At 42.7% G+C, this 23,548-nt stretch overlaps 1 protein-coding gene across 2 annotated transcripts in view; it reads right to left on the reverse strand.

Annotated features, from left to right (window-relative positions):
* The window catches only part of CARS2 (cysteinyl-tRNA synthetase 2, mitochondrial), a 141,470-nt gene that overhangs the window by 8,060 nt on the left and 109,862 nt on the right, over positions 1-23,548 (reverse strand). Inside the window, exons 9-13 of one of the 2 annotated variants that reach the window (XM_088458422.1) lie at positions 13,970-14,037; positions 13,194-13,260; positions 11,680-11,818; positions 7,997-8,120; positions 4,389-4,487 (exon numbers count right to left, since the gene is read on the reverse strand). In XM_088458422.1, the coding sequence (XP_088314548.1) occupies positions 4,389-4,487; positions 7,997-8,120; positions 11,680-11,818; positions 13,194-13,260; positions 13,970-14,037 (497 nt within the window). The remainder of the gene's footprint in view (positions 1-4,388; positions 4,488-7,996; positions 8,121-11,679; positions 11,819-13,193; positions 13,261-13,969; positions 14,038-23,548) is intronic. The other variant, XM_088458430.1, reaches the window with a different exon arrangement.

The raw sequence follows: 23,548 nt of genomic DNA on the forward strand, positions 1-23,548 counted from the left end.
TCAGAGCAGCGGCACAATCAGCTCGCCACAGCTTTTGGCCAATATTGATGAAAACAATATTGTGAGATGTGAGGTGGTGAAATTTAACTGGAAATTATTGTTATTGAGGTAAATACTGTAGGAACAAAAATAGTTCCAAATTACATGATTTTAGTGGTTTTTATCAATTAAAAAAAAAAAAATAAAAAAATCACCCTTGAGGGTGGTTTTAACAAAACCAAAACCTGATGATGAAGTAGAACCAAAACACGGGGGTCCGCGCAAATCTCTAAATATACCACTCAAACTGAATACTGGCTTCTACTGCTTATAATAAATAACTGACTTCAGAGATGGTCAGTCAGTAGCAGTGTATCCAGCAATTTGTATACCTACACTGCATCAATACAGACCACAATTAAGGACATCATCCTTTATTACATTAAATTCTTATGTGGCAGCACAAATGGGGCTTGAGAAACATAGATGAGAACGTTTATGTAGGGAAGCTTACAATTTAAAAAAGTTAAATATCAAAGTTCTACCCCCTTTTGTCACCCGAAAAAAAGCACCCCATCCCTGATGCCATTGAGCTGCAATTGTCCCAGTGAGTAAACATTCTCTCAGCAGTGAGCCATAAACATGCAGCACAGAATGGCAGACAGACCAGATCATTCACTAGCTGCATTATAAACACATTTCGTTGACTGCTGTGCTGAACACGAACATTGGCTGTTATAAAGGGCACATACTAGTTAATCATTTGATTCAGGTGTTGGTTATGTCACAGGGTAAAAGTAGGCATACATGTCCTGGAAATATAAACACAGACTTCTGCACTGCTTAAGCTAAATCCGGCAAGGCAGCTAATGAGAGCCAAGTTCATCTAAGGCCAGGCCCTCGTGCGGAGACAGCTGTAAGCTGAACCTTCCATATGGCCTGTCATGGCAGCTTTGGATTTATTTGTCTGCATTGTATACAAAATAAAGCCAACTGCTGTTTTCTAAAGCATTGCTTGGCAGTATTCTCAAGTACGTACACATGTGTCACAGCAGTGGCATAAGTTCATCCCAGACACAGGTTATAATTTGGTGCCCCCCGTCACAGCCGCTGACATTGTAATATAACATTTCGCATGCAGTCGCACACAGAATATAGGCATGCAGCATATCATTTTAATCTGCACTCACACGTTATGTGTAACGCGACTTGTAGTGCATTGAGGATAGATGTATGGGGACACATCTGTATGCATTAGTCACAGATACCTGTATGGTGCAATTAGCTTGAGGCTCAGAGTCCTCCTGGCGAAAGCCACCTAATGTGGGGTAGGGAGCCCTCTTGATACCCCTGATGGAGGGGTAAACCACCTGATGTGGTGGCTTTCAGGACTGCGTTTAATTCAAGATACTGTAAGACTACCATTGTGGTGGGACTACAAATCACAAAATGCCCAGTCTACTGCCGATTGCATCACATGTTGGGAAGTTGCTCCACCAAAGATCTTTCCCAGAGACTCAGGACCTTATTCAGAGGCGGCCGCCTCGATGTTTTGCCAGTGCGCATGAGGGAGCCGGCTCCCTCGTGCGCATGCGTGAGACCCGCTCCGACCGACAGCGCCGGTCATAGCGGGTCTCTTTCCAAAGGGGGCGAGATGTTGATTGACAGCTCGCCCCGTTTGGAAGGCGGGCCGGGGGGGTGGCAGCCCCAACGGAGGCGTTCCCATGGGAACGCCTGCCGTTTGGGGGAGGCCCCACTGACATCACTAGTGATGTCAGTGGAGAGCTTCCGGCTCTGACAGAGCCAGAAGCTCTCCGGGGCTTACGACAAGTGAGACCCTACCCTAGGGTCTCGTCGTAACCCCCGATGGTCGCGATGGTCTCTGACCATCGCGACCATCACCGGAGCGGTCGTTAGAGCTGTGGGTGTTAACCCACAGCCTAACGACCGCAACAGAGGCGGGCGGTCAGGATGCAAGTGGCCGCCCAGTTTCTGAGCGACCGCTTGCATCCTCTGACCACCTCTGAATGAGGCCCTCAGTGCCTTGTGCCCCAGGCCCCCACCTCCCATGCCCTCTTACCCGCAGCTCCATCTGGTGCATCCCTCTTGACAGCCAGCTCCTGGAAGAAACCAGGGAAGATTGGGACGGGGAGTTGTGGGTGAGGGGGGGGCACCATGACTATTCCATGGGTCCGCGGCTAGAGCTACCACCAGGAAGGAGTGGGATGGAAATTTGTGGGACCAGGACTGCTGCAAGGTTCCGCAGCTAGGGCTGTCACCAGGTGGAGTGGGACGGGGAGTTGTGGGTGAGGGGCTGTGCCGGGACTGCTGCACGGGTCAGAGGTTAGGTGACACAGAGAGATGTGGGTGAGGGGGGCGCCGGACGTGTCACACTGACAAAAGAAGTTGCTGAGGAGCAGCGACGACACCAATGAGTAGGGACAGGCTATAGATAGACGGAGGCAGAAGCTGATGGTTTGACACAGCTCTCCACTAGTGTATGATGGCTTCTCAGGTGCCGGGAAGAGGTGCCATGTATTGGGAGGCCATGACGGTATACTCTTAGTACAAAGTTACAGCCTTAAGTGGGGTGAATATATTGTGGGCAATAGAGGAGGTGCACCTTCAGTGCTGGTGCCCAGCGGCAGCCGCCTCCATTGTCTCCCATATTTCTGCCCCTGTGTCACAGTATGGCCAATTATCCATGCACTGTAGCCACAAGAACAGCTACTGTACCACAGATGTATTATGACGAAAGATTCATTAAACTTTTCAAATATATACAAACAGGGCTGGATTAAGGCTTGTGGGGGCTCCAGGGCAACTAAGTTGCAGGGGGCCCCTTCAAGCCACACAGAGTCGAGCCCAGCCCAGCCGTGCCCCCAGTAGCAGTCCCCCCTCAACAGTAATCCCCCCAGGAGTACCCCTAGTAGTAATCCCCCTCTAGGCTGTGTCCCCCAGTAGTGGTCCCACCAGTGTGCAGTCCCCCCAGCAGTGCCACCAGGTGTCCCCCAGCAGTGCCCCTTGTAGTACCCCCTGCAGTGCCCCTAGTAGTAGTACCCCCCCACAGCAGTGCCCCTTGTAGTACCCCCTGCAGTGCCCCTAGTAGTAGTAGTACCCCCCCCAGCAGTGCCCCTAGTAGTAGTAGTACCCCCCCCAGCAGTGCCCCTAGTAGTAGCAGTACCTCCACCAGACACACACAAAATAACAAATTCCACTTGCCTTAATCCCCGCTCCGTCGTCTGCTCCTCCGTCCGGTCGGCTCTGCATGATGGGAGATCTCCCATCAGCCACTGTGGGAGCCGGAAGACGGAGGCTCTGGCAGTGGGAGCAGCAGCCGATGAGAGTCTGACTGACTCTCATCAGCTGTTAAAACAAACACACAGCTGCCGGTGCCGGCGGCTGTTTGTTTGTGCTGTGTAGTTCGGACGGCACTTATGTGCCGTCCGCACTACCGCCCTGCCCCAAGCTGATGCAGCAGCACTGACTGTGCTGCTGCATGCAGCTGCAGAGCGCCCTCCTCCCGGGAACAGGTGCCGCCGGCACCTGTTATCGGCAGGGTCACATCGACCCTGTGTGGGGGCCCTCTGTGTGTGGGGGCCCAGGGACGATCGCCCCTGTCGCCCCCCCCCTTAATCCGGCCCTTTATATGGTTACTGCACTAAGACCTGTCTGTGAGAAACCATGCACCAATGCAATACATTTACTTGTTATCAAATATAAAAGTATATTTAAAACTATTTCCATAGCAAAACCTCTTCAGATGTGTGCATCAGGACCAACCACAAATCCCAATCAAAAGCATTGCTTTGTTATAGGGTCCAACATCTGTCATTACCCGTCTGCTTACAGTGAAACATGGAGATCTTTATTTATTTAAAGCTTCGGTGTTACAGAACTATTAGTCCTGGGAAAAGCAACTGCTCAGGAGCTTTTCTGGGCTGTTGAATATGTGGCATTCACCCAGTATATCAAAAGTGAAAATGGCAGCTGTCACTGCCAGATCCAGGCGGGCCTGTCCATATTCTACCGCTTTATAGCTCAGGTTGCAAATGGGTTTATATCCATTTTCAATTATTACAAAAAAGGAAAGGTTCTGGTAGATTAAGTTTGCCCAACTATGCGACACAAAAAATTATAATACAGACTAGCCTTGAAGAGGATGAAAATATAGGAGGTGCCTAGATCAGTGTTTTCCAAATCTGGTCCTCAGGGAACCCTAACACAGTGCATATTTTCCATATATCCTTGGTGGAGAGCGCAGGTGTATTCATTACTGACATTTAATGTGTGATTCTGTAAGGAGACTTGGAAAACAAGTACCATTAGGGTTCTCTAAGAACTGGAGTTGGGAAACCCAGGCCTAGATAATGAAGGAGGAACGGTCTACTGACCACTACGGTTATTACCTGTTTCTGCAGCAATGAAATTCCCAATAGGTCCAGAAACTGCTCCACATAAGACACAATAGCACCATAAACCAGAGGACTGCGGGCATGCTGTACACCCTGCAAGGCATCGCAAGTAAGCATGTTATAGCACATCCATCGCTTAGATTTTTATATATATTGTAAATGGTATGCTGTGTTTGTTTAAAGCTGGTCATCTCTATATGCTGCATTGTCACACCTAAACCTGGTGAATGTTACCAGCACCTAACATAGAGGTTGCAAAACTCCACCATTACAGTCCAGGTTTTAAGGATATCCATGCTTAAGCACAGGTGACTTAATTAGTACCTCAGTCAATTTGATTTAACCATCTAGGATCAAGCATGGATATTTTTAAAACATGAACTGTAATGGCATAGTTTGGGAACCTCTGCCCTAACCTATAGTCTGCATCCTACTGACATTGAATAGGAAACATACTGCAAGAAAGGTTGGTTTAAGGTGAAGATCAGCAGATGTGGTGGTACAGCCTTAAGGTAAAACATGGCACATTCAGAAGCTTTGTTAGTAAGTTGGCCACAATAATACATTTGAAATGAGATCAAACTGCTCAAGGGACTGGAACTCATGCAAAAAGTAACCATCAGTATTATTGAGGTCCCAGCAACAAGGCTGCTTTCTGGTGCCACTTGTAAACTATAATTGTGAAAGGAGTGGTTCTGAAGAATTATATTGAAAACGCAGATCTTTATGGAACATGGAGGATGCACGTCCACAGACATTAAAAAAAGAAACCTGATGTACCACAATGGTTTGAACAACATAATACAGCCTACATCAACAGTGTGTGATCAGTGCGCTAAATTTTAGGGGCTGATAGCGTTCCATTCACTGTGTGTAAAACAACAGACCTGTCACAGATGCCTCTGTGGATCTTTTAAGTCTCAGCACATATTTATTCTAAAACCCATATTTTGTGGAGTTCTGTTTAATTGATTGATTTCATGAGGTGTTTAGGTTAATGTAGCTATTAGGGAATAGGTATAAGCAGTCATAAGTGTCCACTGCAGAACGGTGTCACGGTAATAATGTGATTTATAGCGAGTTAACAGTGTTGACATTATAACTTAAAGTACCAACCAATCAGCTCCTAACTGTCATTTTTCAAAGACAGCCTGTAAACTGACATTTAGGGAGCTGATTGGTTGGTATTTTATCACTCTCCACGGCTTAGTACATCTTCCCCATTAAGTAACAGCGGTAAAATGCTTTAAATCACATTACTACCGTATTATCATTGTGTGGTTGACATTTTGACTGTCAACAGTTTGTCAACTTCTTAATAACTACGTTCTATTAGTAGAAAAACTTGCCTTTTAGCTTGCCATACTACCAGATGTGTCCTCGCACATCTTTGCTTCAGTCACACCAAACAGCCCCTCTCAGCGCGCCAGATCCCGTGAGAAGCACCAGGCAGCTTTTTTTTTTTTTTTCAATGAGAATACGGTATGTCTGGTTCACTCACACCAAGCATATGGAGGATAGATGTAGGAAGACACATCGATACAGTCCTTTTGCAGCTCAATCTTCTGGCCTTACAATAGTATAATGAGAGAAGGGACAGCTAAGGAGGTCTGTCTATGAATCTAGACTCACTAATTAAGAATCAGAAAGAGGATGAAAGATGGTCATGATTAGATTAAGGGGGTTGGGCGATTTTTTTGAAAACCCCCTCTAAACCTTCCTCATATCTATAGCAGAGAGAGGATGTAAAAATCTGGGTGGGTGGGTTTGGGTACGGTATCCCTGGTGGTCAGGATGCCGGTGGTCAAATCACAAACAAGCAGCATCCTGACAGATGCCTGCAGTTGAGTACCCCAACCCTTCCTCTAACCCACCTTTCTCGCAGGCTAACCCCTAACTCCTACCCTATCCCTAATCCCAAGCCTAATACTTACCGTCAGGATGTCAGCGGTCGGGATTCCAGAGCAGAGATTCTGACAGCCAGCATCCCGACTGTCGGGATGCCGACTACATCCCGGCAGGTGTAGTACGATTGGTCGACAGTGAAAAGGTTGACATGGTCTTTATGTCAACCACCAATATGTAGACATATTTAGGTCGACATGGTTAAATGGTGACATAGGTGAATGATATTCACCATTTGATTCATACCGATCAGTGGGCACCCAATAACCATATGATTTAAACAGAATTACCACCTTGTTATTTTTGTCTTACCAGTGCTCAGGTTTTCCCAATGTTTCCCCCCCCCACACACCCTTTCCCTTGTTTTTTCATGGTTAAATGGTCGACAGATTCAAAAGGTTGACATTTAAATGCCGACTTGATTTTAGCCTAACCTTAACCCTAAAAATAAGATAAAAATATTGACAATTAAATGGCATGTTAAATGTCGACCTATTGAATTTGTCAATAATTTAGCCATGTCGAGCACGTCTACATATTGGTGGACAATCTAATGAATATGTCGACATTTTAACTGTCGACCACCATCATGTGTCGGCATCCTGAATGTTGTCCTTTTTAAATGTCGACCGGATACCAAAATCTGAGTAGCACTGAATCTGTATAATTTTCCTTGTGGGCTGGGTACGATTGATCAACCATCAAAAGGATGACAATCAGAAGTGGGGCATCGCAATATCGAAGCCAGCATGCCGACATGTTACTAATGCGAAGTGCACCATTGTAACCACTACCATGCTGCAGTTCGCATTAGTAACATGTCAGCATGCCAGGTCCAACATCACGCTACCCACTTCTGATTGCTTACTTGTAGTGGTCGACAATCTGACGATATCTGTTCCCTGCATGATGAAGGCTTCCACTAAAACTCTATTGTGAGCTACAGACTAATTTCATACAGATGTAGATACTTATTTTCATTTTAATCATACTGTATATATTTACTATCCTTTTACTCAATTACAAGGTCCTAGCAGTACAAAACATAAGGATTAGCATTTACCCCCATTGTATCAGCACCTGGACAATATATTAACCATGGGAGAACCCTAGTCCTTTACAGTTCCTAGTTTTAGGGCCCAAAAATGTGTGAGGATAAGCTAGTGAAACCACCACATGCAAAAATGTACTGTTGATATGACATGTTTCAAGGCTTTGCGGTGATTTCAGCTTTGTATATTACATTGTGATCACGTGTACTGGTAAATCTGACAAGGTGTGCACACAATATAAAGTGTTATCATGTGTCCTCTGACTGCAAGTGTTATTAGGAGGCATTATATTGCAGTACTTTCTACAAAATGTGTGATACAAAATAAAATGTCAATATTATATTGTACATGGGTAGGCTTTGCCCCGGTATTCCTTTTCACATTGGTCTCACTTAACCTAATGCATTCCAATCCTTGCAAAATGAAATAGATACAGTCTTACAAGTACAACTCACTATGTTGCCTGCAGAGTACTCAGCCAATATAAACTGTGCTGAATCTAAGAACACACAAATACATCCAATATACTTTTGATCTTAAAAGTCACAGCTTACAGTGCTTTAGAACTAAAGCAAACCCATAGGGCACCCTTGAGCCTGCTGTTGTGGACAGCTGCCATCTTTACATTATATCCTGGAGGGTTACCTTGGAAACAGTCTTAAGCTGTCGGTTGCCATGGTGAATGAGGTCCATAACTGCATCGACAGCTCGCAGGGTGTCAAAGTCATCTGCAAACGCTGCCTTAACATTCTGTTTTGTTTCATTCAGGCTTTTGACAAGGAAATAAATACTTATGGTGAGGAATCATGGTTTACTTTAAAACTGCATTTTTATAATGGCAATTGTAGGTTAGGTTACAGTCAGTCATAGTGCACAATAAAAGTACTTAGAAATCTGTTTCGGCATACATACCGCATTACTACTAACTGAATCAGTTGGAAGATGTGCACTGAGGGGCATTCAGAGCATATGCTGAATAGATCTACTTTTGAAATAGAGGTGTAAATGACATAAGAATACATGTGTATTTAACCAGCAACTAGTGACTATAGATATTGCAGTTAATGAATGTTGCACAAATTGATGCAAGTTTATTTTGGCATCAGGTTTGTAAAGTCATTGGTTATTAAATCTGATCATTTACAGTCTGCTGGTTTCCTTTGCAATCTTCATTAGATTTATGGGGCAAATTGCAGGAATGCATTCTCTTATACTATGTGGACACATATAAAAGGACTAAACATCAGCCTTTATAAAAGTAAAAAGAGAAAAAAACAAGTTATTATAAGAATGTAGATAACATTTTAGACTCAGCTCGCTTTCAGACTACTTCCATTCCCATATGTATTACAGATAATAGCCAAACAGAAAAAAAACAGAAAACAGCCACACAATGAAAATGCATTTATCCCCACAAAATACGACACTTAGGGCCTGACTCAGTGACGGGCTGTAATGCAATCGCAGCGGCATTCTCTCACAGATCGCAGTAGCTAATATATGCAAATGCCTTCCAAAGTTAAGCCGAGCTTAGGGACGCCCACTACTGCCGTTCAATGGCGAACAACAGCATAAACATGGGTACTATGTACTCACATAACAGTATAACAAAAAAACTGCAAAAGTATATTGTACTAAGGGCCTGATTCAGAGCCGCTCGTAAGCGGTCGCTCGTTCGCTCCGAGCGATGTTTGCCCAACTGCGCATGCGTACGGTTCGTAATACGCATGCGCGAACCAGTCAGTGCGGCCAAAAATCATTTGTTCGCTAAATTGCGAATGCCTGCTAATATGAGTGACAGGAGGAGGCGTATGTGGGTGGTAACGGGAAGGTGCTTGAAAACGGGGAGTGGAGATCAGAACGCAGGCGTGCTTAAAGGTCAAAACGGGCGTTTTATGGGTGTGCATAATTAATACAGCAGCGTCACTGACCACGTCACTGGGTTATTTTATAGCCAGAACTGCTCGCAAATTTGTGGTAGCAAAAACCAACCACAAGAATACCGAGCAGTTCATACCCTGGTCGATGTACTCGATTAATCTAATAAATAGCGGACATGACGTAGGATGCGAGCGGCCAGGGGGCGTATTTTTCCAAAAAACGACCGCAAGTTTGGTTCGCTTGTTCAGACATAGAGGCGTGAACAGACCGCAAAGAGCGAACGGTTCATTTGAATAGCCACCCCTATTTTCTGGACGAGCGAGCGCTAATTGCGTCCGGCTCTGAATCAGGCCCTAAGTCTGACAACAGGTATTTGTTTTGCTAAGTTCTTAGGCCATAAGTATTAGCACCTATACTATTCACCAGTTAGGCTTGTAAACATATTGACATGTGGGTTTAACTTGTCACACATCTCTGATATGTTTAACATAAAAGCACAATAAAATAAACATTTGCAAATCTTTGGTTTTGTAAATCAGGGAATAATAACAAGTGAACATATTAATAATAATAATAATATGTTCACTTGTTATTAGTCCCTGATTAACAAAAGCATAGGGACAGAGCAGAGGGCCACTAGGGCAATAAGTAGGGGGTGGCAGGGGTAAAAACGGGATGGGGCGGAGGGTGCGGGGACAGCGGGCAGCAGTACGTGAAGTGACCTGGCATATTCCGGGTTCCTTTTTTTAGATGTGGCGGCAGTGTGTGTGGACTTTACTATAGCTGCATCGCCTGCAGGTGTAGGGACAGAGCGGTGGCACTGGGGAAGCCGGCAGTCAGCAGGAGATGACCCGGGATATGCATATACCCTGGGCTCCTCTGATTGGCTGCTGGCAGAGAAGGGGATGGAGACAACAAGGAGAAGGCAGGAAGACAGGTGTCTTCCCTGCTCTGCTCCCGTAACAGCACTGCTAACGCCATCCTGAGATGGAGAATGCGGTGCTAGTAGAGGAACGGAAAGCTGAGCTTTCCGTCCCTTTATGAATTGCACTCACCATACATATGTAGGGTGATGCGATAAATACAGAAGCAGGTGCACCGCTGGTAAAGTAATACACTTCTCCAATGGTACACTGCTCTATAGCTCAAAGCAGGGAAGTGCCCTGTTATCAGCTAAAGGAGGACACTTCACAGCTTCATGAATAGGACCTCTAGATCAGCAGTTCTTAACCAGGGGTGGACAAGTGAACTGATGTTGGTAACGCCAGTTAGCTGCTAATATTTTGCAATACATAAGGGGAGGATGATATTTTGGATGATTTTTAGTTTGCAAGTGTTAGGGGTGTAAGATAAAAGGAATGGATAGGCTCAATCACAAACACCAATGGAAGTGACAGACTCAATGTGCACCGATGGGGGCCTTGCATTGTTAAGTAGACATTCAGAATTTCATTAATATCATCATCCAGTTTCTTACTCATCAACAATGTAATTTAGTTAATTACTTTGAAATAACAAATTCACCACTTCATTTGCCAAACGTATCAGATATAGGGGTTTATGTATCAAGCAGTGAAAAGCGTGGCGATTGGTTGCTACGGACAACTTCTCCACTGGTTCACTTCTCCACAATTTTCACTGCTTGAACCCCACATACCGAGAACAGCCAGAGAAGAGTGGTCTGGTTTTTTGGTTATTGAAAAATAAAAAATTTGGATACAATTTCACCTAATGATAATTGCCATTTATTTATATAGCACCAACATTTTCTGATGCACTTCACAATGGTGTAATGCATCTGCATCAATTCAGTGAATCTTTTCATGGGTATTTTTTACCTCTCCCCCCCACCCCTCCTCAAAAAAAGGGAATGAGGAAATGTAGACTGTTGCTCAAGTCATGACACGCCAGGCCCTGTACAGAGTCTGAATCTCTAGGCCAAGTTCTGTGGTGCTTCATATACAGACCCAGTCACAAACAGATATGCAAGTGTCACATATCACATTAATCAGTGTAGTCTCGTGGTGCCTCCTAGTCACATCTACAGCCAGAAAAAAAAAAAGATGAGCCTGGGTGCATGAGGGCACATCTGTACATGTGGTTATTTTTTTACTTTATATTTTTAAATAGCCCCACTTCTAGATTATTATTATTATTATTATGCAGCAACAAACCATAGCATATTATGTTTAAAGTTGAATCTAAGAAACGTGTATGCAAAAGTATTTTTTGATATATATTTTCCAGACAGAATATTTTCTCTCATCCACTTAAAAGATATGTTTCAATTTTTGGCAAAGAAAAAGGGTGTTGGCTGCAAAATAGGTTTCAAACCTAGATTTTAACAGAAAAATACCAATGGATTGCTAAATATCTCGGTATTTGTTTTCAGTCAGACATACATCTCCTTTAATGTGGTAATCGCAGAGTGCTAGGCTATTACGTACCTTTGCCAAAGGGCGTCCTCCTGTATAGGCTCGCATATGAGCTGACCTTTTAGGTAGGCGTGTGCATCATCAATAAAAGCAGAGATTATTTTCAGCACGCTTGAGGCTTCATTCATAGAATCCTTACTGTAAGCCACAGCTAGGAAATACAATCAAATCATTATATCAACAAACAATAATACAGAATGCCAGCTTGTTTAGTAATGTAAAAACACAATGGCAGCCACTTATGTGTTATGCACTACTCTGCCTGCATTTGTGCCTTTGATCCAGGCTTTAAGAGTCAAAAATGGCCGCTTTTGCAGATGGATCTAAGCAAATTTATTTGCCAGGTGCAAAGCAAAAACAAATTTGAACTGTATGCCAAAGATCTTCTAAAAGAGTTTCTCCACATAGAGAGATTTCTCATATCTGTATTTCCACATACTTACAGCTGATACCTGTGCTCTTAAAGTGCCTACACACTTACCGATCTGCACACGATCTGACATCGTGCACGATTTACCTTGAAACTCCTCCCCGGCACCTCTGCACACGATTTGGTGTTTAAAGTGTCCAATTTGCAAACGATCTATCATGCATCCAGACTTTTTCCAATGCAATTGTGTCCTAGATTGGCAGATCTGCCTATAGCACGGCAGATCTGACGATGCGATGTGTGACCAGCGGGGACGCGCATCGCATCCTGATCGTAAGTGGGGAGTCGCGATTTGGCCATTTTTTACACGATCTGTTGTTCCGATGCGTCGGAATCGGCCAGATCGTGTAAAAAAAAAAAAATCGGTAAGTGTATAGGCACCTTTACTTTCAGCCATGTTCGGGCAGCTCTGGGGCAAAGGCAATCCCACAGTGGCAGACATTGAGAAACTTGTAAAGATTGGAGGCACCCGGACTCCTCACAGGAGATTAGTAGCCTGATTTAGACATGGACGCAATGGCGATATTTACGTAGATTGAGCGATTGTTTGCCATTGCGCAGGCGTGTAAATCATAATGTGCACACGTTAGCGATTGTTTTGCGATTACACCCACACAGAGGATTCATTCGCAAAGTAAGTGAAAGGTGGTCAGTGTTTGGTGGGAGGTAACGGGGGGGGTGGGGTGGTTAGGCAAACGCAAATGTGTCTGACCGTTTAAACACAGTTTCACAGGCGTGTAAGAGTAAAGTAGCCATTACAGCATTAGAGCACTCTGCGTCAGGAGAGCTGCATTGTTTGCAGCTGGTCAGACATGACTTACATGCTACATGACCGGCCGGCGTGCATCAATGTTACCGATGCTTACGCAGGAGCGGATATGGGCCTCTCTATGCTCAGGCAAGCTTTGGAAGCATTAGCTTATTTTCACAGCTGCATTCAGTGCGGAATTGCAGTTGCATTAGCATCCGTCTCGGAATCAGGCCCTAGGTGCAATGCTGCTTACAACCATCTGAGTAATTTTGTGTGTGCCTGTCATTTACAAGGATAAAAGCAGCTGAAATACAGAAGATGATAACAAGACTTCAGAATCCATACCTGATCTATATTTAGAACGCAAACAAAACATCCGAAACTCCTCTTGGGAAAAGGATTTTAAATACTCCTGGAAACAAATAAATACATATAAAAAAAACATTTTTTTCATGCTCATCTTTTGTTTGATGCTTGTCGCTGGTTTGTAAAGGACAACATACAACCGAACAAAGCAGAAAGTAAGAAATAAATAACCAAAAACAGCAGACAGCACATAATGATGCATCCGTTTTCATAAATGCAGAAAATTAATGCCCACTCAATCCTCTGCAATTCTGATTTGTTTTTTTAAATCACTTCAAAAAAGCAGCCGTTTTATATTACAATTAGCAGCTTCTGTGCGTACATATGCAGCCTCCATTCTCCCCTATGGAAGATATGAACAATGATAGCTCGTTTGTGAGTCTGCAGATTAATATCTGGCAAAAGCTTTGAGCCTAGTACTAGGCAACACTGGTGAATTACCAATATTGGGGACACACATATGGACACACACACACAAATAAGGTGTAAGAATCAGCTCTCAATATTAATAGAATTTGATTACATACAGTACCAGCAAGTAGACAAACTAATGTCCATACAGATATTTATGTATGAGTGCAATAAATAAATGGAACAGAAAAGTGACCTTAAATTGAAACATAGACAAAACTTTATCAACACTTTAGCAAGACACTTTATGAACAATAGCTATAGCGCTAGACAAAGGCCTCATTACAGATGATTTGCAAGTATTTCCCAAGATAGAATGCAGCACGCCAGCACTCACAAATTACCTTCACTGTAATGTAGTTTTTCAAAGACTTTGACATTTTGTCTTCTTGTCCTTTCAGATGTAAATGTCCTAAGATGAAATAAAAAAATCATTATTTGAGTGGATTGCTTTTTTCACTTGGAATGAAATGTGAATAAAATGGATTTACTTATATAAGAAAATTAAAATTGTGCTGGCACACTGAATGCAGGATGAGTAACCAGGGAAAAATGGATTACAAGAAGCAGATGAGCAAAGACATGCTGTCTAAAAGGCTGATCAAGGGGAAGAAAAGAGGAAGAGATCTGGGAAAGATACAAATCCACACATCAGACTGCTATATCAAAACAGGGGCAGCTAGATGGGGATTTAGGGATGCTGGAGCTCAGAATGCCGGCGCCGAAATCCCGACAGCAGTCAGAATCCCGGCGCCAGCGTCCTTACCGCCGGCAAATATTGGGGTTAGGGAGTGGGGTAGGTAATAGGGGGAGGGTTCCAGTTTGGCTGCGGGGAATGGTGAGGTTTAAGGTGTGTGTGTGGGGGTTAGGTTTAGGCTTCGGGGGGCGGGGGGGCCATAGGTTTTAGGGGTAGGGTTGGAATACTTACTGACCAGTGTCGGTATCCTAACCCTGTCGGGATGCCGGTGTTGGGATTCTAACCGCTGGGATCCTGATTGCAGACATCCCGTACCCAGACCACTAGATGTACATGTTCTCTGGGCCTGAGTAACACACCTATGCACTACAGAGCAGTAGTCTGAGTGGATAAAAGGCATAGGTGAGCATGGAGGGGTAGCGCACCATTTTTCTTTAAATGTGTCTTATTCGCATCCCAGCCGCAGCAAAACACCACTTAAAGTGTACTAGAGATGCTGTAATGCGACTTAACCACACAGCAATTAGTTACATACACAGTTGCAGATGAAGCACAACGGGGCTTGGCATGAGAAAAATCTGCGGTCGCTGCACATTGTAGCACTTTATATACATATTCAGACTCATTCTCACACAGATGTACAAATGCTGCACCTCAAATTGATTAGTGAAAGCTAGCAATGTAGCTCTGTCGCTTCCAGTTGTTTTATTTGTGTGAATAAGATGCATATTTTGAGTGAAAAAGATGCCAGTGACCGGACACGCCAAGAGGGGCTGTTTGGGGAAACTGAAACCACAGTGTGTGAGGACGCATCCTGATTTAATGGGGGTTGTGCAGGAATAGTAATTATACACACACAAGAGAAGCCAAGCTTCACATCTTATTCTGACAAATATATCTCCATCTCTGGATTACATTATGTGTTTTTTTGCCTGCTGAAATAGAGAACAGTAGGGAAGAGGCGTTCTTCTCCTGCTTTCCTCTGCTCCCCCAGATGCCTCCTCTCTCTCCCGGCTGGCTCTCTTTTTTTTCTCCGCTCTTCCTGCTCACTCCGCTAGCTCTCTCTTCTCCAGCCAGGTACCCTCTCTTCCGGCTGGCTCTCTCTTCTTATCTCCACTAGCTAGCTCTTTATTCTCTGTTTCCCTGCCCCCAAAATACCACTGATATATTGAGTTGTAGTGTACTTTACACAATGGTTACGGCTAACAATTGGTGAAGTTCATCAAAAGGTTTCTTAAATCACCCATGGTATACAGCATCAGCCAGTCTTACAGATCAGTATATCCACAAAGGTCAAAAAATTTTAAATGGTCATCCAAACATAAGACCAAAATAAAAAATTTATAAATATCCAGTCACAAAAATTTTCCAGTCAAAAAAAATCCCCCAAGGGCAATGGTAATTAATTTAAAAGAAATACAAGACCTTAAAGGTACCCTTCAAAAGTCCCTCAAGTCCTGGGGTGAGCAACACGTTTCAGATCCTTAGATCCTTCCTCAGGGTACCGAGGAAGGATCTAAGGATCTGAAATGCGTTGGTTATAGAAGGGCAGCAGTATCCTGATCTGTGAATACTTTTCCAGATACCTGGTGCCCCCCTGCTTACCCTGAGACTAAAATAAGAGGCTTCTGAAAGGTACCTTAAAGTCTTGTATTCTTCTAAATGGATTACCATTGCCTTTGGGGGAATTTGTTTTAGGATTATAGAAAACATTTTTATGGACTATGGATATTTTTAAATACATTTTTATGAAGATATTATTTTGGTCTTATGTTTGGATGATAATTTTTAATTTTTTAACCATTGTGGATATACTGATCTGCAAGATTGCCTGAGGTTGTTTACCATGGGGGATTAAAGAAACCTTTTTATGAACTTTTCCACCTGTTGGTCGGTGAGTTTTATTCTTTAAGAATGGAACAACCAATGTGTATAGTACACTACAACTCAATACAACAGCAACGTTGTAGTAATGAAGCACTAAACAGAAACCTTTTGATGCACAGTCTCACTACTGGTTCTAACCCCACACGGACACCAAGGCTTCTAAAACCGCAGTGCAGCAACACCATGATTCAGTTATAGATGGTTTTGTGCCAGCCTGCATACATGGGCTTGGTGCATGCAGACATTACTAAACCGCTATGGAAATCTTTTGTATTTGCAAAAGACAGGTTAAATAGTGCATTACTGGTTACAAAACTCTTCGCTGGGACAGTGTTTAAGAACTATCCCAGCAGGATGAAATTGACGAATATATCTAAAACGTGTGAATAACTGAAAATTAAATTTTTTTATTTTTTGCAAAATATGAGAGATTTGTTAAAATAGGCCTCTTAGTCTTGTAGTTATTAAAGGGAGAAAAGTCCTATACACTATAGTTACCGCCAAGAAACTTCACCAAGTTTCTCTAATGAAAAATCCTAAGAAGGATAGTGGTGGTATATGTACAATCTTAGTAAATTGTTACAATAACTTTTTTTTTCTTTTCCAGTGATAGAAAATCTTTGTTATTGGTGCACATTAGTGAATAGGTCAATAAGATTACAGTACAAATGTTGGACACCAAAGTATTATAAGAATATGTTACAGATGTGTCCTCATACAGCGCAACTTGCCTGGCATAAGAGAGCACCCAGGTCCTGTGAGACTATGCTAATCGCCGGCCGTCTAAAGGTGCCCACACACATAGCGACATTTTAAACGATTTGGCCGATTTTGACGAATCATGACGACGAATCGGGTAAACAAAGTACAAATCGTGAGTTTATACTCACGAGCATGATGCCGATGCGCGTCCCCGTTCGTCGTACATCGCATCTTCTGATCTGCCGTGCTGTAGGGCAGATTAGCCAATCTGGGATACAATGCATTGGCTGCAAGATTGATCTTTAGTCAGATTGGACATTTTTAACTCCAAATCGTGATCACGACGGCAAGGGAGCTCCCGTGAAAGTTCATGAGGAAATAGGCCATAAAATCGTATCGTGAGGACATCGGTATGTGTGTGGGCACCTTAAATTGCAATGCGATGTGCACCAGCAGACTTTGCTGAATAATTTATGTGACACTTGTATATCTGTGTGCATATGCACCACAACGGAACTTGGAATGAAAAAAGCTGCGGCAACTACACTGTAGCACCTCGTATACAGATTCAGAGACTCAGTCGCACACAGATATACAAGTGTTGCACATCAAATTAATCAGCACAGTCTGCTTGTGTGTCTAGTCAAACATTGCGACTTAAAAAAAGACTGAAAAAAAGACAGTCGGCACTAGCAGAGTCTCAGAAGAGGGGCTTTTTAGCACGACTGCAGCAAATATGTATAAGGACACATCTGTAGGTTACCTTTTAATCCAATGTCCTTAAATATAGTTACTGAATTTATTTGCAATAGATCTAATTTATTGATATGTAAAACCTTTTATTGACAGATATTAAAAGGGTGAGGAATGCAACCTCTTGCAGTGGTCATTACTACTTTGGTTTAGTCCACTAGTTCTCAAACTCAGGGTCCTCAAGGCATCCTAACGGTCCACATGTTAAGGGTATCTATGCTGCTGTAAAAGTGATTTAATTAGTACCCCATTCATTTTGATTAAACCATATCTGTACAATCATGGATATACTTAACAGAAACACATACAGGATGGTTTCTGAGTACCCGGAAACCCTCCTTACAGACTTGAGAGCAGGCAACATGTTATTAAGCCCTGGCCCCCTCTCGGCAAAATGCCGCGATTCGCGGGTCAATAGGGAGAAGGTGGAGCCAATGTGATGCGAATGATCCAATTAGATCAGCTTGCCAGGTCTGCAAGGTAAGTGTGTCTGTAATGTATGTGTGACATGTGTGTGTATACGGTATGACACACACTATATATAATATATATATATACATACATACACACAAAATAATGGTATACGGCGCTAGTCTTTTCTGAGACCAATTATTTCAAATGTCTGTTCATAGACAACGGTCCGTTCAGTATTTCAATCTGCTTTAAATGCACTCCCTATATATATATATATATATATATATATATATATATATATATATGTGGCTGCTCCTCTTCCCATACAACTGTGGTTCAACCAGCTCCAATAGGAACCTGAAAAAGGTGGAAAAAAAGCACCTCCTAGTGCAAAATTTCTAATAAAAAAAGGAAAATTCCTTCACCAGGACTTAGTACCCTCTATGTGTTGGAGGTGTACCTTATATGGTGGACTACTTATTGCTTCAACGCATTTCGTCCTTGTGTCTTAACTCTTGATGAAGTCCAAGGGTTAAGACACAAGGACAAAACGCGTTGAGCCGATAAGGTCATACACTATATCCTCTACCAATTGGGAGATGGTATTCTTCAGATGAACTTTTATTGAATTTATTTTATGTACGGGCATTTGCTATTTGATTTGTGAATAAACCTGTGTGTGTAGAATTACACTATATTATTTCACTATTTTTCATGCTTGCTCTGAGTATTACTGGATGGTTATTCCTGGTACTGTGCCAAAAGGATAAGGACCCAGTGATTTGTTATCCACAGTTATTGGAGTCATTACATGTGAATTATCAAGTGGTGTAGTCCACCATATAAGGTACACCCCCAACACATAGAGGGTGCTAAGTCCTGGTGAAGGAATTTTCCTTTTTTTATTAAAAATATTGCACTAGGAAGCGCTTTTTTCCACCTTTTTCAGAGATAGATAGATACATATATATATATATAAAATATATATATATATATAACACAATGTAACCACCAGGTGCGCCTAATAGCCGCAATGCAATTATATCACCACACTTCAATTAAAGACAAATGTCTGAATGTATATTATTATAGCACCAGGTCTCCCAGCGTTTTGAAACTGCAGCTCCTCACTCAATGTTCGATATCCCTAGAGTGTGAAATCTATAAAAAAGTACCGAGAATAGCCCAGAAACTATTTCCCTCAAAGTGCATAAAAGTTTTAATATTAAAATCAATGGTGCACACAATTCAGTTGTGCCCGTACCTCAGATAAAACAGTGTGGGCTTTATACCACATGGTGTGTAAAAACAAGCAGCTTAATGACCAGCTCCTACCACGTCCACTGCCGGGTGAGTTACGTCGTCGTCCCTGCTGGCTGCAGGTCTCGGCAGACCACTGCACCTCAACTACGGACCCGGGAGCAGCATTCGGCTGGTGTTCGGAACGTCACAGAGACCCTCCCTGGCTCTGGTAGCCGCCGCTGCTGCTCTGTATCCGGGCCGCCAGCGGGAGACCCTCCCGCTGCGGCTCCGGCACTACAGTGCTGTGTGGTGGAGGAGAAGCAGCAGCGGTTCTGGTAGCCACCGATGCTGCTCTGTATCCGGGCCGCCAGCGAGACACGCTCCCGCTGCGGCTCCGGAACTACAGTGATCACTAGCTGATCACTGTGTAGAAGAAGCAGCAGCGGTGGCTCTGGTATCCGGGCCACTAGCGAAACACACTCCCGCTGTGGCTCCGGAACTACAATGTACAGGAAGCAGCAGCCGCGACTCTGGCTGTTGCTTCTTCTATGTACCCAGGCAGTCCAGCAGCGCCCCGCACACTCCCTCCTCGGCCTCAGCTTCTCCTCCTCCACCCCCATGATCCCCGTTTTGATAAGGGCCACAATAGATATATATATATATATATATATATATATATGCGCATGTGTGTGTGTATATATATATATATATATTTATTTTTTGGCCTCTATTCACCACCACAATGGTTTTGGAATTAAACAAACAAGATGTGCTTTAACTGCAGACTTTCAGATTTAATTTGAGGGTAATTACATCCAAATCGGGTGAACGGTGTAGGAATTACAACAGTTTCAATATGTGCCTCCCACTTTTAAGGGGCCAAAAGTAATGGGACTATCAACTCAAAAGCTATTTCATGGACAGGTGTGGGCTATTCCCTCGTTATTTCATTATCAATTAAGCAGGTAAGAGGTCTGGAGTTGATTCTAGGTGTGACATTTGCATTTGGAATCAGTTGCTGTCGACTCTCAATATGATATCCAAAGAGCTGTCACTATCAGTGAAGCCAGCCATTATTAGGCTGAAAAATCAAAAACAAACCCATCAGAGAGATAGCAAAAACATTAGGTTTGGCCAAATCAACTGTTCGGTGCATTCTTTCTTTTTAAGTATGTTCCAGAGAGCTCAGCAACACCAAAAGACCCGGAAGACCACGGAAAACAACTGTGGTGGATGACAAAATAATTATTTCCCTGGTGAAGAAAAACCCCTTCACAACAGTTGGCCAAATCAAGAGCACTCTCCAGGAGGTAGATGTATATGTGTCAAAGTCAACAATCAAGAGAAGACTTCACAAGAGTGAATATAGAGGTTTCACCACAAGATGCAAACCATTGGTGAGCCACAAAAACAGGAAGACCAGATTAGAGTTTGCCAAACAACATCTAAAAAAGCCATTACAGTTCTGGAACAACATCCTATTGACAGATGAGACAAAGATCAACTTGTACCAGAGTGATGGGAAGAGAAGAGAAGGAAAGGAACTGCTCATGATCCAAAACATACCACCATCTCATCAGTGAAGCATGGTGGTGGTAGTGTCATGGCATGGGCATGTATGGCTGCCAATGGAACTGGTTCACTTGTATTTATTGATGATGTGACTGCTGACAAAAGCAGCAGAATGAATTCTGAAGTGTTTCGGGCAATATTATATGCTCATATTCAGTCAAATGCTTCAGAACTCATTGGACAGCGCTTCACAGTGCAGATGGACAATGACCCGAAGCATACTGCAAAAGCAACCAAAGAGCTTTTAAGGCTAAAAAGTGGAATGTTATGCAATGGCCAAGTCAATCCCCTGACCTGAATCCGATTGAGCATGCATTTCACTTGATGAAGACAAAACTGAAGGGAAAATGCCCCAAGAACAAGCAGGAACTGGAGACATTTGCAGTAGAGGCCTGGCAGAGCATCACCAGGGATGAAACCCAGCGTCTGGTGATGTCTATGCGTTCCAGACTTCAGGCTGTAATTGCCTGCAAAGGATTTGCAACAAAGTATTAAAAAGTGAAAGTTAGATTTAGGATTGTTTAGTTTGTCCCATTACTTTTGGCCCCTTAAAAAGAGGGAGGCACATATAGAAACCATTGTAATTCCTACACCGTTCACCTGATATGGATGTAATTACCCTCAAATTAAATCTGAAAGTCTGCAGTTAAATCACATCTTGTTTGTTTCATTTCAAAGCCATTGTTGTGGTGAATAGAGGCCAAAATCTGAAAATTCTGTCAATGTCCCAATATTTATGGACCTGACATATATATATATATATATATATATATATATATATGCGTGTGTGTATATATCGCAGAGCCTCTGATTAGGGATAGCAACCGACCATCGATGGTCTGCAAACCATTGATGGTCTGACTGAAAACAAGTGGTTTGCCATTGCTGGTGGCCATCAATGTTGCACTATCAATGGCAACCCTCAATCGATGTTTAGGAAACATCGGCAGTTGTGGTCTACACAGATCTCGACCAATCGCTAAACAATTGATGGCTTCTAACGATGGTTGATCCATCGATGGTACAGCTGTCAATGGCCATCATTACAGTATAACATAAAAATTGCTATTTTTATGGTATATTGTGTTTTAAAAAAATATTTTTTTTCAAATAAAATACTGATGGATAAGTTAATGTTCTTGACCTAATTCAATCATAAAAGAAACCGACAATTTTGGAGCGGTTTTTGGAAAAAGAATTAGTCAGTTAAGTGGTTAAAGACAATGGTTCATTCAAAACACTCGTCTGCACCTCACAGTATGTGTGTGTTCTTCAATTACTAGTCACAGACGTGTCAACAGGACTTGTCTCCCAGCACTGACCAAACCTTTCATTTTTAAATATATATACAGGGGTATTCAATTTGGAGCGAAAATTTCGGAATCGGTGATAAATTGTCGCTGATGACGTAATTTTCGACGATTTCAATTATACCCGTATTCAATTTCAAAGACTTTTCGCAGGTTCGAAAAGTCTTTGAAAAAATATGGGGATAAATTTTCACCACTGAATAGGTGCCGAAAAAAAGTGCAGAATCGGGGTTTAGGGGTGCAGGCTTAAAAAAAAATAGCCTGCACCCCTGGGAATGACATTTAAAAAATAACTGTCAAAAAAAGTAAAAAAAAAAAAAATATGGACACCCCAAAAAAATTATTTAAAAATTGGGGTGATAAAAAAATATGGAAAAAACAGTGTTTAAAAATAGGGAAATAGTTTCTGGGCTATTCTGCAAGTATGCGGCAGCTGTTTTCTAGAATAGGCTATTATCGGCAGGTGCATTTTTGCAGAATTGTAAAAAAATTACTTTAGGGACATAAAAATATATAGTACCCCTTTTCATGTACCTCAAATTTGATGGGACCACTTAAAAAAAACAAAACAAAACAAAAAACAAAGTGCTCTTCTGCATCACTTCTTCAATGTCGGAAAAAAAACACCTGCCGCAGCTATTTAAAATCCCGACTTTCATTTGCGGCTAAAACGGGGGTACCCATAGTGATCCCCCATGTTTTGACAGCTTTAGGGGGGGGTCCTACAATTTATTCCAGGTAAATCCATTTTTTTTTCGCAGATCCTATTTCGCCGGCTCCCGTTTTCGTAGCTTTTTAATTGAATACGGGGATAAAGCGGGCGCGCGCCCGATACTTTATCCCAGGAAAAGCTCCGATGTGGAGCGAAAAGTCCAGCACGGACTTTTCGCTGCCATATTGAATACCCCTCATAAAGTCTTTAAATACATATGTGTATCCGTGCGCATTTATTATGTAAAGACTTTAACAGTCTGCAGTAACACGGCAGATGTACACAACGCAAAATAGCGCCGTACACAATGATATTATACTGACTACGCCAGATGGCGTTGTGCAGACAACGCAAACATGGCGTCTTCAGATATTTTCAAAGATCTGATCTCAGCCAATCATCCAGCTTCGACAATACCACCACAGAAAATAGTTGCCTTCTGGAATATACCACATATATCCTTTGAAAAATATGCCTCTTATTACCTAAAGCGTTATTCATAGGCTAACCATACTATCCTTTTAAAACGGTACACTCATGAATTAATTACACAGGTTATGTGGCTGGCTGACTTCAAGCCTGGATTTCACCTAGTTTTAATGAGCCACAGAACCTGTGTAATCCATAATCCATG

Source organism: Taudactylus pleione, unplaced genomic scaffold (assembly GCF_031769625.1).
Source record: "Taudactylus pleione unplaced genomic scaffold, aTauple2 ptg000041l, whole genome shotgun sequence".
Taxonomy (NCBI): Eukaryota; Metazoa; Chordata; class Amphibia; order Anura; family Myobatrachidae; genus Taudactylus; species Taudactylus pleione.